The 14,820-nt window shown below is 50.2% G+C and overlaps 1 protein-coding gene across 1 annotated transcript in view; it reads left to right on the forward strand.

Annotated features, from left to right (window-relative positions):
• The window catches only part of SLC39A4 (solute carrier family 39 member 4), a 34,998-nt gene extending 20,909 nt beyond the window's left edge, over positions 1–14,089 (forward strand). Inside the window, exons 6-13 of the mRNA XM_039330167.1 lie at positions 39–211; positions 1,313–1,471; positions 6,376–6,489; positions 7,078–7,135; positions 7,269–7,421; positions 9,067–9,254; positions 10,585–10,730; positions 13,248–14,089. Coding sequence (XP_039186101.1) covers positions 39–211; positions 1,313–1,471; positions 6,376–6,489; positions 7,078–7,135; positions 7,269–7,421; positions 9,067–9,254; positions 10,585–10,713 — 974 coding nt within the window. The 3' untranslated portion in view covers positions 10,714–10,730; positions 13,248–14,089. The remainder of the gene's footprint in view (positions 1–38; positions 212–1,312; positions 1,472–6,375; positions 6,490–7,077; positions 7,136–7,268; positions 7,422–9,066; positions 9,255–10,584; positions 10,731–13,247) is intronic.
• Positions 14,090–14,820: the final 731 nt, after the last annotated feature.

Below are 14,820 nucleotides of genomic sequence, written 5' to 3' on the forward strand. Positions count from 1 at the left end.
TGTTCCTCCCTCCCCTCCCCTCCCCTCCCTCTCCCCAGAGTACATCTATGGCACGCTGGCCACGCTGGTGGTGTGTTTGTGCGCCCTTTTCGGCATCGTGGTTCTGCTCTGCACGGCTTGCATCAGCGCCTACCAATACGTCATCCAGACCTTCGTCAGCCTGGCCGTGGGATCGCTCACCGGGGACGCCATGCTGCACCTCATCCCCAAGGTCCGTGCTGGGGGGGGGGGAGCAGGAAACCTGAAAGGGTGACCCAAAGAGTTGGGGGAAGGTCATGGTTTGGGTCCTCCCCGGGGGGGGGGCTGGATCAGGTGGGGGTCTGCAGCCCGGTTGGTTCCTCCCATCTGAAGGTGGGAACTCTGGGCGTGAAAAGGGAGACGGATAACAGTCCTCGACTTACAGTCGTTCGCTTAGTGACCATTTGAAGTTACAACGACACTCAAAAAGAGGGACTTATGACCATCTTTCACACTTACAACCGTCGCAGCACCCCCAGGTCACGTGACCAAAACTCAAGACGCTTGACAGCTGACTCACATTTACGACGGTTGCAGCCTCCCCAGGGTCACATGATCCCTTTTAGGATCCAAACGGCTTTGGGGGAAAAAAGGAAAGAAATGGAAGAAGAAAACTGTTGTTTTTTTTTCAATTTTTCCACTTTTTTTCCTCAGGCCTTCCTATCTCTGGGTCTAATACAGCCTTGGTCATCCCCCAAAATATTTGAGAAGGGCGCCGTATAGGTAGCCCTCTAGATATGGCCAGTCACTTAACGGCCGTTTGAAGTTACAACAGACCCCCCCCCCAAAAGCTACTTATGACCTTGTTTTCAAGTTATGGGGACTGTGGCGCCCCCAGTCATTGGCCCTTACAATCAACCACAGGGATGCTGCCGTGCCCCCTATCTCCCCCTTCATCCCGCCCCACTAGGACCCCCGTGGGCCTTGGGACAGGATGCCACATGCCCATCACCCATTGCACACTCATCTTTGGAAGATCTCTGGACGTTTCTTGCTTAACGGAGGTGATCCCTTGCTGCAGCCTCCATTACGGTCCTATCTCAAGGTCCACCTGCATTTGGGAAGGTCCAAAATGTAGTGGAAGTGTAACTAGTAGCTCTGCCAGGCCCCACCTCTCGTGATGGGCAGGCTCCATTCGTTTCTCGAGGACTATCCGGGCCGTGCAGAAATGGAACAGAAGTGTAATTAGTAGCTCTGCCAGACCCAACCCTCTCGTGATCTGCTTGCTTTGAAAGACCACTCTGTCCCTCTGTTTGAGGTTGCAATGACACTGAGACCACCACTCTCGTTTCAGTTCCTGGGCCTCCATTCTCACTCCCACGGAGGGGACGATGCCCACGTCCACCAAGAAGGTGAGGACAAGCTCTGGAAGCTCCTGGCCGTCCTAGGGGGTCTCTACCTCTTTTTCCTGCTGGAGAAGTTCTTCATTCTCCTGGGACATTCGCACAGCGAGGTGAGTTGGCTGTTTGTTCTGGGCCCCAGTTTTCCCACAACAACAGAATTGGGAGGTGAGGGGGTGGACCAGAAGTAACGGGTGGAAACTTACCAACGAGAGATTCAACCTAGAATTCAGGAGAAGTTTTCTGACGGCGAGAACAATTAATCTGTGGAATGGCTTTCCATTAGAAGTCGTGGATGCTCCATCGTTGGAGGTCTTCAAGAAAAGATTGAAAAGCCATTTATCCAGGATGGTCTATAGCAGTGGTTCTCAACCTGTGGGTCGGGACCCCATTTGGGGTCGAACGACTATTTCGCCAAACGCAGTCCGCCATTTTTTCCCCTTTTCCTTAGCTGTGCTACTCCCTTTTATTCTATTGGCTTTTGAAAGCCAATAGAATAGGCTCTCTTGAATAGAGTCAAAAGCCAATAGGAATTGTCCAGGCTGTCTCTGCCCTGCTGAGCCCGCCAAAAGTCCCATTCTGCCAACGGTGCTTCACCAGTTGAGTAGTCCTCGACTTACGACCAGTTGAGTAATCCTCGACTTACGACCGGTTGGGGATCACGGCATTAAAAAGGTTGAGAACCACTGGTCTATAGTCTCCTGCTTGGGCAGGGGGCTGGACTAGAAGATCTCCAAAGCCTCTTCCAACTTGGTAATTCTGTCATTCCAAAGCATCTTAAGGCAGGACAAGGAGTAAAAGATGGAGACTTATGGAGGAGAGAAGCAAGCTGGAAGGGCTTGCCTCCAGAAGGTGAGAGTGCTCCATCCCTGGAGGTTTCCAAGAAGAGATTGGACCGCCATTTGTCTGGAATGGAATAATTAGAATAGAATAGAGCTGGAAGGGACCTTGGAGGTCATCTAGTCCAGTGCTTTTCAACCTTTTCACCCATTGTGCCACTTTTAGGATATGGCAACATCCGAGGACCACCAGTCGCCTAGCAAGGTGTCAAAAACTGGATGACACCCCCCCCCAAAAGGAAAAAAGTGATAAAGTACAGGTAGTCCTCGACTTACAATAGTTCACTTAGTGACTGTTCGAAGTTACAATGGCACCGAAAAAAGTGCCACAGCCGAGCAAGACACCTGCCTGCCCGCTCGGAGGTGCTCTTCCTCCTGTCCGAGGTTTCCATTGTTGTGAGCATTTCTGTTGAGGATTGGCAGCGGGGGTGGGGTGGGGGTGTTTGGTTTTTATCCCTATCTGCTGGGAGGTTGCAGCAGGTTTTGGTCACTTCCCATGACCCTGGGACACTGTGACCGTCATAAATATGAATCAGTTGCCAAGCATCTGAATGTAAATCACAAGACCCTGGAGAGGCTGCAACATTCCAGCTGATCGGTGCTTCTTCAGGGCTCAGCAGAAGCACCAGGATCAGCGCTGAGCTCCAACTGCAGCCTGGCGCTGATCCTGGCGCTTCCGCTGAGCCCTGACAGCCCTGCAGCTCCAGCCGTTTCTCGCTCAGGCTTGTGTGATGCTGCCACCAGTTCAGCTCATTCCCTTCCCTCACTACCCCTTTTCTAGGATGGTCGCACACCACCTGCCAGGTGCCCATGTACCACAGGTGGTACCCGTACCACTGGTTGAAAAGCCCTGTTTTAGTCCAGCCACCTGCTCATGCAGGAGAACCCATACCATTCCAGACAAGTGACTGTCCAGCGTCTTCTTAAAAACCTCCAGTGATGGAGCACCCACGATTTCTGGTGGCCAGCTGTTCCACTGGTTAATTGTCCTCACTGTTAGGAACTTTCTCCTTAATTCCAGGTTGCTTCTCTCTTTGGTCAGTTTCCAACCATTGTTTCTTGTCTTGCCCTCTGGTGCTTTGGAGAATAGCTTGACCCCCTCTTCTTCATTGCAGCCCTTCAGATACTGGAACATTGCTATCATGTTTCCTCTATTTCTTCTTGCACAGAACTGACATATAGAATAGAGCTGGAAGGGACCTTGGAGGTCTTCTAGTCCAGCCCCCTGCTCAAGCAGGAGAACCTATATTATCTCAGACAAGGGACTGTCCAGCCTCTTCTTAAAAACCTCCAGGAATGGAGCACCCACAACTTCTGGTGGCAAGCTGTTCCACTGGTTAATTGTCCTCACTGTCAGGAACTTTCTCTTTAATTCCAGGTTGCTTCTCTCCTTGATCAGTTTCCATCCCTTCTATAGAGAGCAAAGGTCCAACCTTGGGAACTTAAAAGACATGGGGACTTGGACTCCCAGAATTCCCCAGCCAGCATTCCCAAGCCATTCTGGAGGTTGAAGTCCACATGTCTTAAAATTCCCAAGCCTAGATACCCCTGGCACTTCAGCAGGGGTTGGACTAGAAGACCTCCAAGGTCCCTTCCAACATATTATCCTATGGATCGAATTGAAGTGCTCTTCCTGACATAAATTTAGCCGGTTCTATGTTCTTCCAACCTGCTGATCTCCAAAGCTACGGCATCTGCGCCCCGGGAACTGAAGGAACCAGTTCAAGAAAGTCCCCTTTCCACTTGAACCCGGGCTCAGCACTGCCTTAAAGGAACAGCGCAGACATTTGCAGACTTCAGCTTTGCACCGCCTCTCTCTCTAATTTTGCTTGAGGAAGTGGGAATACAGGGCTAACCGGTGGAGACCAGCGGAGAGGGAGGAATTTTACAAAGACTTGGATTAACTGCACTTCTCAAGTTTCTAGCCCTCTGGAGGAAAGTGGAGAGGGATCGCTAGGTGTAAATTTCGGTTTGGCTACAGAGCTAATCCTTCAGTTACAACCATTCATTTAGTGGCTAAATTTACCACAGCACTGAAAAATGTGATTGTATAAATCAGAGGTCCCCAACCCTGGCCACTTTAAGACCTGTGGACTTCAACTCCCAGAATTCCCCAGCCAGTTAAGTGAGCCAATTGTTTGCTATGGGGCAAACAGAAGTAAATGCCTGTTTTAAGCAAAAAATGTCATTAAATATTAACTACAGGACACTACGAATGGCTGTAAATGCGGGCTGTGACTATGAGGGGGGGTCTATTGTAAGTATCCCCAAGTAGGTGCCTCGTAATTTTGCCCCGCCGTTAAGTGAGCAGTTATAACTGGAGACTTTTAAGAAGAGACTGGACAGTCACTTGTCTGAGATGGTATAGGTTCTCCTGCTTGGGCAGGGGGCTGGACTAGAAGACCTTCAAGGTCCCTTCCAGTTCTATCCTATCCTATCCTATTCCATTCCATTCCATATTTTCTATTCTATTCTATTCTATTCCATTCTATTCCATATTTTCTATTCTATTCTATTCTATTCCATTTCATTCCATTCCATTCTATTCCATTCCATATTTTCTATTCTATTCTATTTTATTCCATTCCATTCCATATTTTCTATTCTATTCTATTCTCTTCTATTCCATATTTTCTCTTCTCTTCTCTTCTCTTCTCTTCTCTTCTCTTCTATTCCATATTTTCTATTCTATTCTATTCTATTCCATTCCATTCCATATTTTCTATTCTATTCTATTCTATTCTGTTTCTGTTCCATTCCATATTTTCTGTTCTATTCTATTCTATTCTATTCTATTCCATATTTTCTGTTCTATTCTATTCTATTCCATTCCATATTTTCTATTCTTTTCTTTTCTTTTCTATTCTATTCTATTCTGTTTCTGTTCCATTCCATATTTTCTTTTTTCTTTTATTTTCTATTCTATTCCATTCCATTCCATTTTATTCCATTCCAGTCCATATTTTCTATTCTATTCTATTCTATTCTATTCTATTCTATTCTATTCTATTCTATTCTATTCTATTCTATTATATCCTAGTCTAGTCTAGTCTAGTCTAGTCTAGTCTAGTCTACTCTACTCTACTCTACTCTACTCTAGCTACTCTAGTCTAGTCTAGTCTAGTCTAGTCTACTCTAATCTAGTTTAGTAGGAAACAGGTTGCAAAATACTCTATGGAGGACTTCTCTGAAGCCCCCTGCTGCCCCCTGGTGGCTCTCCAAATATTGGTAACTTGAATCGAATAGTCCAATTCCTACTAAAACTTTGTGTGTCACCTTTGGTTACCCGCAACGGAGCACCACAGCAGAACAAGGATTGCGTCAGGGCCCCTCAAATCCACTCATTAATTAAAAATTCAGGGTACTACTATTTTTCGCGCATAGGTAGCCCTCGACTTACAACAGTTGGTTTAGCGACCGTTCAAAGTTACGACAGCCCTGAAAAACGGGAGTTACGACCGTTGTTCACACTTAACGACCGTCGCAGCATTCCCCAGGGTCACATGATCAAAATCCCGTCATCAAAATTCAGACGCCTGGCAAATGACTCGTATGTATGACGGTCGCAGTGTCCCGGGGGTCACGTGATCAAAATTCGGATGCCTGGCAAATGAATCGTATTTAGGATGGTCACAGCATCCCTTTTTGCGTCAATGGGGGAAAACCAGATTCACTTAACCCAGTGGTTCTCAACCTGTGGGTCGGGACCCCATTTGGGGTCGAACGACCATTTCATGGGGGTCGCCAAACAACGCAGTCCACCATTTTTCCCCCCTTTTCCTTAGCTGTGCTACTCCCTTTTCTTCTATTGGCTTTTGAAAGCCAATAGAAGAGACTCTCTTGAATAGAGTCTAATTCTATTGGCTTTCAAAAGCCAATAGGAATGGTCCAGGCTGTCTCTGCCCTGCTGAGCCCGCCAAAAGCCCCAGTCTGCAAACGGTGCTGCACCAGTTGAGTAGTTCTCGACTTACGACTGGTTGGGGGTCGTGGCATTAAAAAGGTTGAGAACCACTGACTTAACCACTGTGTTCTTAACAACTGTAGTGATTCCCTTAGCAACTGGGGCAAGAAAGGTCACACAATGGGGCAGCTGTCTTGGGACTATCCGTCAGTGAAGTGGGCACCTGGGTGATGCCAGCTGAACATTCCCCCACCACACACTCCGCTTCTCTTGGTAGGACTCCTCTGAATCCAGCAAGGGCCACCAGTGCGATAATGGACTCTCCCTGCAGCTGTACCAGGACGAGATGAAGAGGAGGAAGCAAGAGAAGGGGGCTTCCAACGCTGACCTGGTGGGTGTCCAGGCCCAACACCCTGGAGGAGGAGGAGGAAGAGGAGGAGGAGGGGGAAGAGGAGGAGGAGGGGGAGGGGGACGAGGAGAAGAGCAGGAAGAGGAGGAAGAGAAGGAGGACTGCTGTGGGGTACGAGCTTGGCTGTTTTCTTGCAGACGTTTCATTACCCAACTAGGTAGCGTCATCAGTGTTAGAAGGAGATGGGGTGTCTGGAGAGGAGGAGGAGGAGGGGGAGGAGGAGGAGGAGGGGAAGGAGGAGGAGGAGGAGGGGAAGGAGGGGAAGAGGAGGAGGGAAAGGAGGGGGATGAGGAGGAGGAGGAGGAAGAGGAGGAGGAGGAGGAGAAGAGCAGGAAGAGGAGGAAGAGGAGGTGGACTGCTGTGGGGTACGAGCTTGGCTGTTTTCTTGCAGACGTCTCATTACCCAACTAGGTAACGTCATCAGTGTTAGAAGGAGATGGGGTGTCTGGAGAGGAGGAAGAGGAGGAGGTCCAGGGTCTGGGGCGGGGGGGGGCTTGCAGCTAGGGCAGGCGGGGGGGAGCCCCCTTTCCCAAAGTCTCCTGACGGGACTCCCTGCTCTGATTCCCGCAGGTCTCGGTGGAAGACACCGACTTTGGCCGGCCAGTGCCGAAGACGGAGCTCAGCCGGGGTGAGGAGCGAAGGCAGCCCCCGGCCCGGCCCCTCCGGAGATGCTGAGGGCCAGGACCCCCTGGTTGGAGGAGCCCGGGACCCTCCGGAGCCCCCTAGACCCTCTCCTCAACGCCCCCCTTTCTCGCCCCCAGAGCTGCGGATGCTGCCCTACATGATCACCATTGGGGACGCCATCCATAACTTCGCCGATGGCCTGGCCATGGGCGCCGCCTTCTCCGCCTCCTGGAAGACCGGCCTGGCCACCTCCCTGGCCGTCCTCTGCCACGAACTGCCCCACGAGCTAGGTGGGCTTTGGGGGGGGTGGGTGGAGGGGGGCGGGGGGATGGGACCCCCCTGGGGATGGAGGGCACCTGTCATCAGCCATCTCCCTCCCCTCCTCCCCTCCCCTTCCCTTCTTCTCTTCCCTTCCCCTCTTCTCTTCTTCATCCCTTTCCTCCCCTCCCCTCTCCTCCCTTCTTCTCCTCCCTTCCCCTCCCTTCATCCCTTCCCTCCCCTTCCCCCCTCCTTCCCTTCTTCCCTCCCCTCCCCTTTCCCTTCTTCTCTTCCCTTCGCCCTCCCTTCTCTTCATCCCCTCCCCTCCTCTCCTTCCCTTCCCCCTCCCTTCTCTTATAATAATAATAATAATAATTAATAATAATAATAAAGCAAAAACTGGTGGGATCATAAAATAGAGAAAGTCATAGAAAATGATAAAATTAAACTGCTCTGGGACTTCAGAATTCAAACAGACAAGCACTTGCAACATAACACCCCAGACTTAACAATTGTCGATAAGAAAGACAAAAAAGTCTGGATAGTGGACGTGGCAGTGCCTGGAGACAGCAGAATAGACAAGAAAGAACTGGAGAAGATAACAAAATACAAAGACCTGCAAATAGAAATAGAAAGACTGTGGCAAAAGCAAGCAAGGGTAGCACCAATAGCCATAGGCTCCTTGGGTGCAATCCCAAAACAACTGGAGCACCACTTGAACACCATTGGCATTGACAAATTCGGTATTAGTCAATTGCAAAAGGCGGCCTTACTAGGAACTGCTTCCATCCTGCGACGATATCTGTAATACCATCAAACATCCACATCTGCCTATCCCAGGTCCTGGGTAAGGACTTGATAGGTAGACGAAATGCCAAATCCAGTCTGAACATCTGGCTGACTGTGTGATGATCCATAATAATGTTGGAAGGGACCTTGGAGGTCATCTAGTCCAACCCCCTGCTCAGGCAGGAAACCCTACACCATTTCGGATAAATGGCTGTCCAGTCTCTTCTTAAAAACTTCCAGTGTTGGAGCATTCACAACTTCTGGAGGCAGGTGGTTGGTTGCACTGGTTAATTGTTCTCACTGTCAGGAAGTTTCTCCTTAGTTCTAGGTTGCTTCTCTCCTTGTTTAGTTTCCACCTGTTGCTTCTTGTCCTGCCTTCAGGCGCTTTGGAGAAGAGCTTGACTCCCTCTTCTTTGGAGCAGCCCCTGAGATAATGGAACGCTGCTATCCTGTCCCCCCTCATCCTTCTCTTCATTAAACTAGACATACCCAATTCCAGCAACTGTTCCTTATATGTTTTAGCCTCCAGTCCTCTTCTTCATCCCTTCCCTTCCTTTTCCCTCCCCTTCTCTCTCTTCTCTTCTTCATCCCTTCCCTTTCCTCCTTTCCCGTCTCTTCTTCATTCCTTCTCTTCTTCTTCCCTTCCCCACCCACAATTTCCCTCCCTCTCTCCCTCCCCTCCCCTTCCCTCCCTCCCCTCTGAGCCTGGCTGTTCCCATGCAGACATTTCATGACCCAGCTAAGTAACCTGATCAGGGCTGGCCTGTGGGGACGGGTGCCGCCATCAGCTCAGCTCACCGTCTGGCCAAAGGACCGAGCCCCCAGACCTGGCCAAGCCCTCCCCCCACCCCCTTTCTCACTGGCCCCTTCTGCCCCCCCCCCCTCCAGGAGACTTCGCCGCTCTGCTCCACGCAGGGCTGAGTGTCAAGTGGGCTCTGCTGCTCAACTTCATCAGCGCCTTGACCGCCTTCCTGGGCCTCTACATCGCCCTTTCGGTCAGCACGGGGGAGGAATTCGAGGCCTGGGTCTTCACGGTGGCCACGGGCCTCTTCCTCTACGTGGCCTTGTGCGACATGGTGAGTGGCCCCCAATCATCCCCCCAACTCCAAGCTGGACTCTCTGGGCCGGCCTTCCCCAACCCTGCGGCCCTGCGGGGGAGCTGGGCTGCCAATCCCACCGTGGCGAAGGATGGGAGTTATGGGGCTTGGGGTCCAGGAGGGCAGCGGCGTGGAAGAGGCAGAACCAGGATCATCAAAGTGCAGGCTTAGTTCTTGGGGGGAAGGAGTGAATAGTGGTCAGATGCCAAAGCAATGAAAGAATGTCGGAAAGAGGCAAGGGTCCCCCGGTCTACATTGGAAGAGCCAGAAATGGAAAAATTTTGATTTATCTCCCACCTTTATTATTATTTATAAATGATTCAAAGCAGGGAATATGCCTAAACATCCTTCTTTCCCCCCACAACAACCGTGTGAGGTAGGCCAGGCTGAGAGAAAAAGATTGGCTCAGAGTCATCCAGCTGGCTTTCATGCCTAAGCCGGGACTAGAACTCACAATCACTTGGTGATTGGCCCAAAGTCACCCAGCCGTCCTTCCTGTCTGAGGTGGGACTAGAACTCACCGACTCCTGGCGATTGGCCCAAAGTCACCCAGTCAGCTTTCAGGTCTAAGGCGGGACTAGAACTCACCGTCCCCTGGTGATTGGCCCAAAGTCACCCAGTTGGCTTTCAGGCCTAAGGCGGGACTAGAACTCACTGTCTCCTGGTGATTGGCCCAAAGTCATCCAATCGGCTTTCATGCTTAAGGCGGGACTAGAACTCTCCGTCTCCTGGTGATTGGCCCAAAGTCACCCAGTCGGCTTTCAGGCCTAAGGCGGGACTAGAACTCATTATCTCCTGGCGATTGGCCCAAAGTCATCCAGCTGGCTTTCAGGCCTAAGGCGGGACTAGAACTCACTATCTCCTGGTGATTGGCCCAAAGTCACCCAGTCGGCTTTCAGGCCTAAGGCGGGACTAGAACTCACCGTCTCCTGGTGATTGGCCCAAAGTCACCCAGTTGGCTTTCAGGCCTAAGGTGGGACTAGAACTCACCATCTCCTGGTGATTGGCCCAAAGCCATCCAATCGGCTTTCATGCTTAAGGTGGGACTAGAACTCTCCGTCTCCTGGTGATTGGCCCAAAGTCACCCAGTCGGCTTTTAGGCCTAAGGCGGGACTAGAACTCACCGTCTCCTGGTGATTGGCCCAAAGTCATCCAATCGGCTTTCATGCCTAAGGCGGGACTAGAACTCACCGTCTCCTGGTGATTGGCCCAAAGTCCCCCATTTTTCCAGTGCCATTATAACTTTGAGCAAGTTGTAAGTGGAGGACTGCCCCTAACAACGTCTGACCACGATTGCTTCTCCCTCCAGCTTCCCGCCCTGATGAACGTGAAGGACAAACGACCCTGGTTGCTGTTTGGCTTGCAAAACCTGGGGCTCCTGGCCGGCTGGGCCATCCTCCTGCTCCTCTCCATTTTCGAGGACCACATCACCATTTAACCACAACGCTCCTGCGGGTCAGCACTGGGCCCCCCTGCCACCCCCCCTGCCACCCCCCCCCGGCAGGCATGGCCGAGTCAGGGACACAAAAGGGGGGTTGCGGTCTTTGGGGGGGGCAGGCCAGAGCACAAGCTGTCAGGGAAGGCGCCCCGAATTCCTCCGTGGGCTCTCGAACACCACGTGGCCTGGCCGAGTCTTGGTGGCCGGGAAGAAGGAAGCCGCGGCCACGTGAAAGATCGGTCCGCTGCAGCAGACAGAAAGGAAAGCTTGGCCCTGGGTTCAAATTCTAGGCCTTTTCCTCCTTCTGGCTGTCTGAATCAGCTGACCTGGGTCATTGCCCTCAGGGGCTTCCCTAACCTGGAACATCCCCCGTCTCCACCTTGCTAGTTTCCAGTTTTGCATCAGCGCGCCCTGGAAGGCTGTTCATCCTGCCTTCCCTTCTGCAGTATTTATTGTATTTATTAAATCCTTATTCTTGTTCAGAGACATCCATACCCCCCTCCTCCTCTCTGCAAACCCCACTGACTTCTAGCACTGATGATGTTACCTAGTTGGGTAATGAAACGTCTGCAAGAAAACAACGAAGCTCAGAGAGCATTAAGGACTCCATAGTCGTCGTTGTCCTCCTCCTCCTCTTTCTCCTCCTCCTCTTTCTCCTCCTTCTCCTCCTCCTCCTCCTCCTCCTCTTCACAAATCCCACTCCCTTCTAGCACTGATGATGTTACCTAGTTGGGTAATGAAACGTCTGCAAGAAAACAACAAAGCTCAGAGAGCACGGAGGACCCCAGTCCTCCTCTTCCTCCTCCTCCTCTTCCTCCTCTTCCTCCTCCTCCTCCTTTTTTTTTCAGACATACACATAGGCCCCCCTTCCAAGATACTTAGAAGACACAGGAATCTGGGCCAAACGACACTCCTTCAAATTCTCCTTTTCCTTCAGACTCTCCTTCCAGGGCTCAGAGGCACAGAGGTCTCAAAACCAACCTTGCCCCCGCAGCACAGAGACTCAGCCAGTAGGAGTGCCGCTGGAGTCCTTTTTACTCGTTGATCAAAATGTAAAATATACGGAAATGTAAAGAAAATGAAAATAAGGGGGAAACGAGGGAGGAAAAGGGAGAAGAGGAAAAAAGCGTATCGGAAAGGCGACAAGGAAAAGGAAAGCACTGAGTTCCCAAACTCCTTTTGGCGCAATGGAATCACAGAATAACATACAACCTCCACGATTTACTCTTTAGGTGGTAAGACATACTAGCCATTTCTATAACAGCAAGCCGAAGCGATCGGCAAAAGCCAAAATCAAAATTTCATTATTTTTTTTCCCCCCACCTCAAGCCCAAGGCCCAAAAGCGGTTTCCAAGTAGAGACAAAATAAATTCTGCTCTTTTCTTCAGTCAAAGCAGCCTCATACACACACACACACACACACACATATAATAAAGTTGGAAGGGATCTTGGAGGTCATCTAGTCCAACCCCCTATATCAGTGATGGAGAACCTTTGAGAGACCGGGTGCCCAAACTGCAATCCAAAACCCACTGATTTATCCCAAAGTGCCAACCCGGCAATTTAATCTGAATACTGAGGTTTTAGTTTAGGAAAAAAACACCACTCATGCATTAACATCTTTTGTCTTAAAAGAAAAACACAAGGGCAAAGCTTTCAATGATACCAACAACTTTTAACTGAAAGGTAAAAGCTTGCATTTGGCATGCTTTTGAGAAATGAATGTGATTTTTGCTGTTGTACGCCTGCTGATCATTTGTCTAGCCTTGGCTCATACTTTGTAAGTTTGAGAGCAACACATGCAGCACTCAGGTCACCTGTTAGTCTGTTTCCGATGTCAGATTGGATATGATTCAAAGTTGAAAACAGCGCGCTCGCTCCAGAGGCTTGTTTTGGCTAGGAAGGGGCTTGAGAAATTGCTTTTTCCTGCGAAAACGTAGCCAAAGAGCCAGGTGTGTGTGCCCACAGAGAGTGCCCCCTCTGACACGCGTGCCATAGGTTCGCCACCACTGATCTATATCAGTGGTGGCGAACCTATGGCACGGGTGCCAGAGGCGGCACTCAGAGCCCTCTCTGTGGGCATGCGCGCCATCACCCCAGTCCTAGGCCTTCAGCTGGGTTTTATAAAACCTTTTCGCTTTAGGCCTCCACCGTCATGTGCAAAAAAAAAAAGGTTCAATCAATCAGTCAATTTCAACTTGTCGCGGAGAAAAAAAAGATCTTGCAAAGTTGGAATTGATTGATTGAACTTTTTAGTCCCACCCAGTCTGCTGTTACCACCGCAGCCACGCCCACCCGATGGGCCACGCCCACCCAATGGGCCATGCCTACCCAATGGGCCACGCCCACCCAGCACCCGACGATAGATAAGTGGGTTTTGGGTTGCAATTTGGTCACTCGGTCTCTAAAAGGTTCGCCATCACTGATATAGGGTTTCCTGCCTGAGCAGGGGGTTGGACTAGATGACCTCCAAGGTCCCTTCCAACTTTATTATTATTATATTATTATTATAACCAGGGCTTTTTTTCTCATAGAATGCCCAGAATGGAGTTGCCATCACTGATCTATACCATTTCAGACAAAAATAATAAAGGACGTGCGTTCATCCTTTCTTCGCGAACATCACCAGGGCCAGGGATTAAAGAGAGAGGCTGAATTACCAACCCAGTTCAGAAGTATACAAAGTTCATTGAGTGACCGTTACAAACTACGACGGCCCTGATAAAAGGAACTTATGACCATTTTTCACACTTATGACCCTGGCAGCATCCCCCCCCCCGCGGTCCCGTGATCAAAACTCAGACCCTTGGCAACTGGCATAGATTTAGGATCATTTTTCACACGTATGACTATTGCGGTATCCCCAAGGTCATGAGACTAGACGACTGACTCGTATCTATGACGGTCGCAGTGTCCCAGAGGGGTCACGTGATCCCCTTTTGCGACCTTCCGGCACGCAAAGTCAATGGGGGGGAAGCCGGGATTCGCTTAACGACCGTGTGACTTACTTAAGAACTGCAGCGATTCGCTTAACAAGGAAGTCGTAAAACGGGATAAAACTCACTTACCCACTGTTTTGTCAGCAGTGGGAATTTTGGGCTCCATTGTGGTCGTAAGCCGAAGACCACCTAGATACGGTCCAATTTGGAATGGGGAGGACGTTGGGGGAGGGCGTTGTGGGTATTCAGTGGTAGGAAAACACACACTCCAGTATTGTATCACACAAACACTACTTTAGTGGTATTGGGGAAAAAAAATGACTGCAAGGTCTCAAGCCCTGGGCAGATGGTGGGCTGTGGACTTACACATCTGTTGTAACTTTTACCGCATCGTGTCTCATCGTTGCTAAATAAAACCCATGGATTCTAACATTTCATATCAAGAGGTCCGTGTGTTGTTTGAATAGACCCTGGAAAAATAGGTCAAGACAGAAGAAGCCTCGGAGCAGGAGGGCTGCTTTCAATGGATGGATCCTGATCCCGGAATCTTAAAATTGACAAGCCCACCCCCCTTTCTCTCACAGGCGGCTGTGGGAAGTGGGGGTAGAGACACAGGCTTTACTGAACTGAGTTTGTTTTCTTGCAGAAGTTTTATGACTCAATCAGGCGTCTAGCACTGATGATGTTACCTAGCTGGGTCATGAAACGTCTGCAAGGAAACAGGCAAATTCAGAGAGCACCAAGGAGCCCACAGTCCCTTTCGTCCCACCCTCCTCCTCTCCACAAACTCCACTCCTTTCTAGCACTGATGAAGTTACCTAGTTGGGTCATGAAACGTCTACAAGAAAACCACCCAGTTCAAGAGAGCACAACTGACTCCACAGTCCTTCCTTCCTTCCTTCCTTCCTTCCTTCCTTCCTTCCTTCCTTCCTTCCTTCCTTCCTTCCTTCCTTCCTTCCTTCCTTCCTTCTCCCTACAAGCCCCACTCTAGCACTAATGATGTTCCCTAGTTGGGTCATGAAACATCTGCAAGAAAACCACCAAGTTCAGGCAGCAACAAGGACTCTACAGTCCTTCCTTCCTTCCTTCCTTCCTTCCTTCCTTCCTTCCTTCCTTCCTTCCTTCCTTCCTTCCTTCCTTCCTTCCTTCCTTCTGATAAATATACATC

The sequence above is a fragment of the Crotalus tigris genome, unplaced genomic scaffold, assembly GCF_016545835.1.
Source record: "Crotalus tigris isolate CLP2741 ecotype Arizona unplaced genomic scaffold, ASM1654583v1 scf7180000024426.592134, whole genome shotgun sequence".
Classification (NCBI taxonomy): Eukaryota; Metazoa; Chordata; class Lepidosauria; order Squamata; family Viperidae; genus Crotalus; species Crotalus tigris.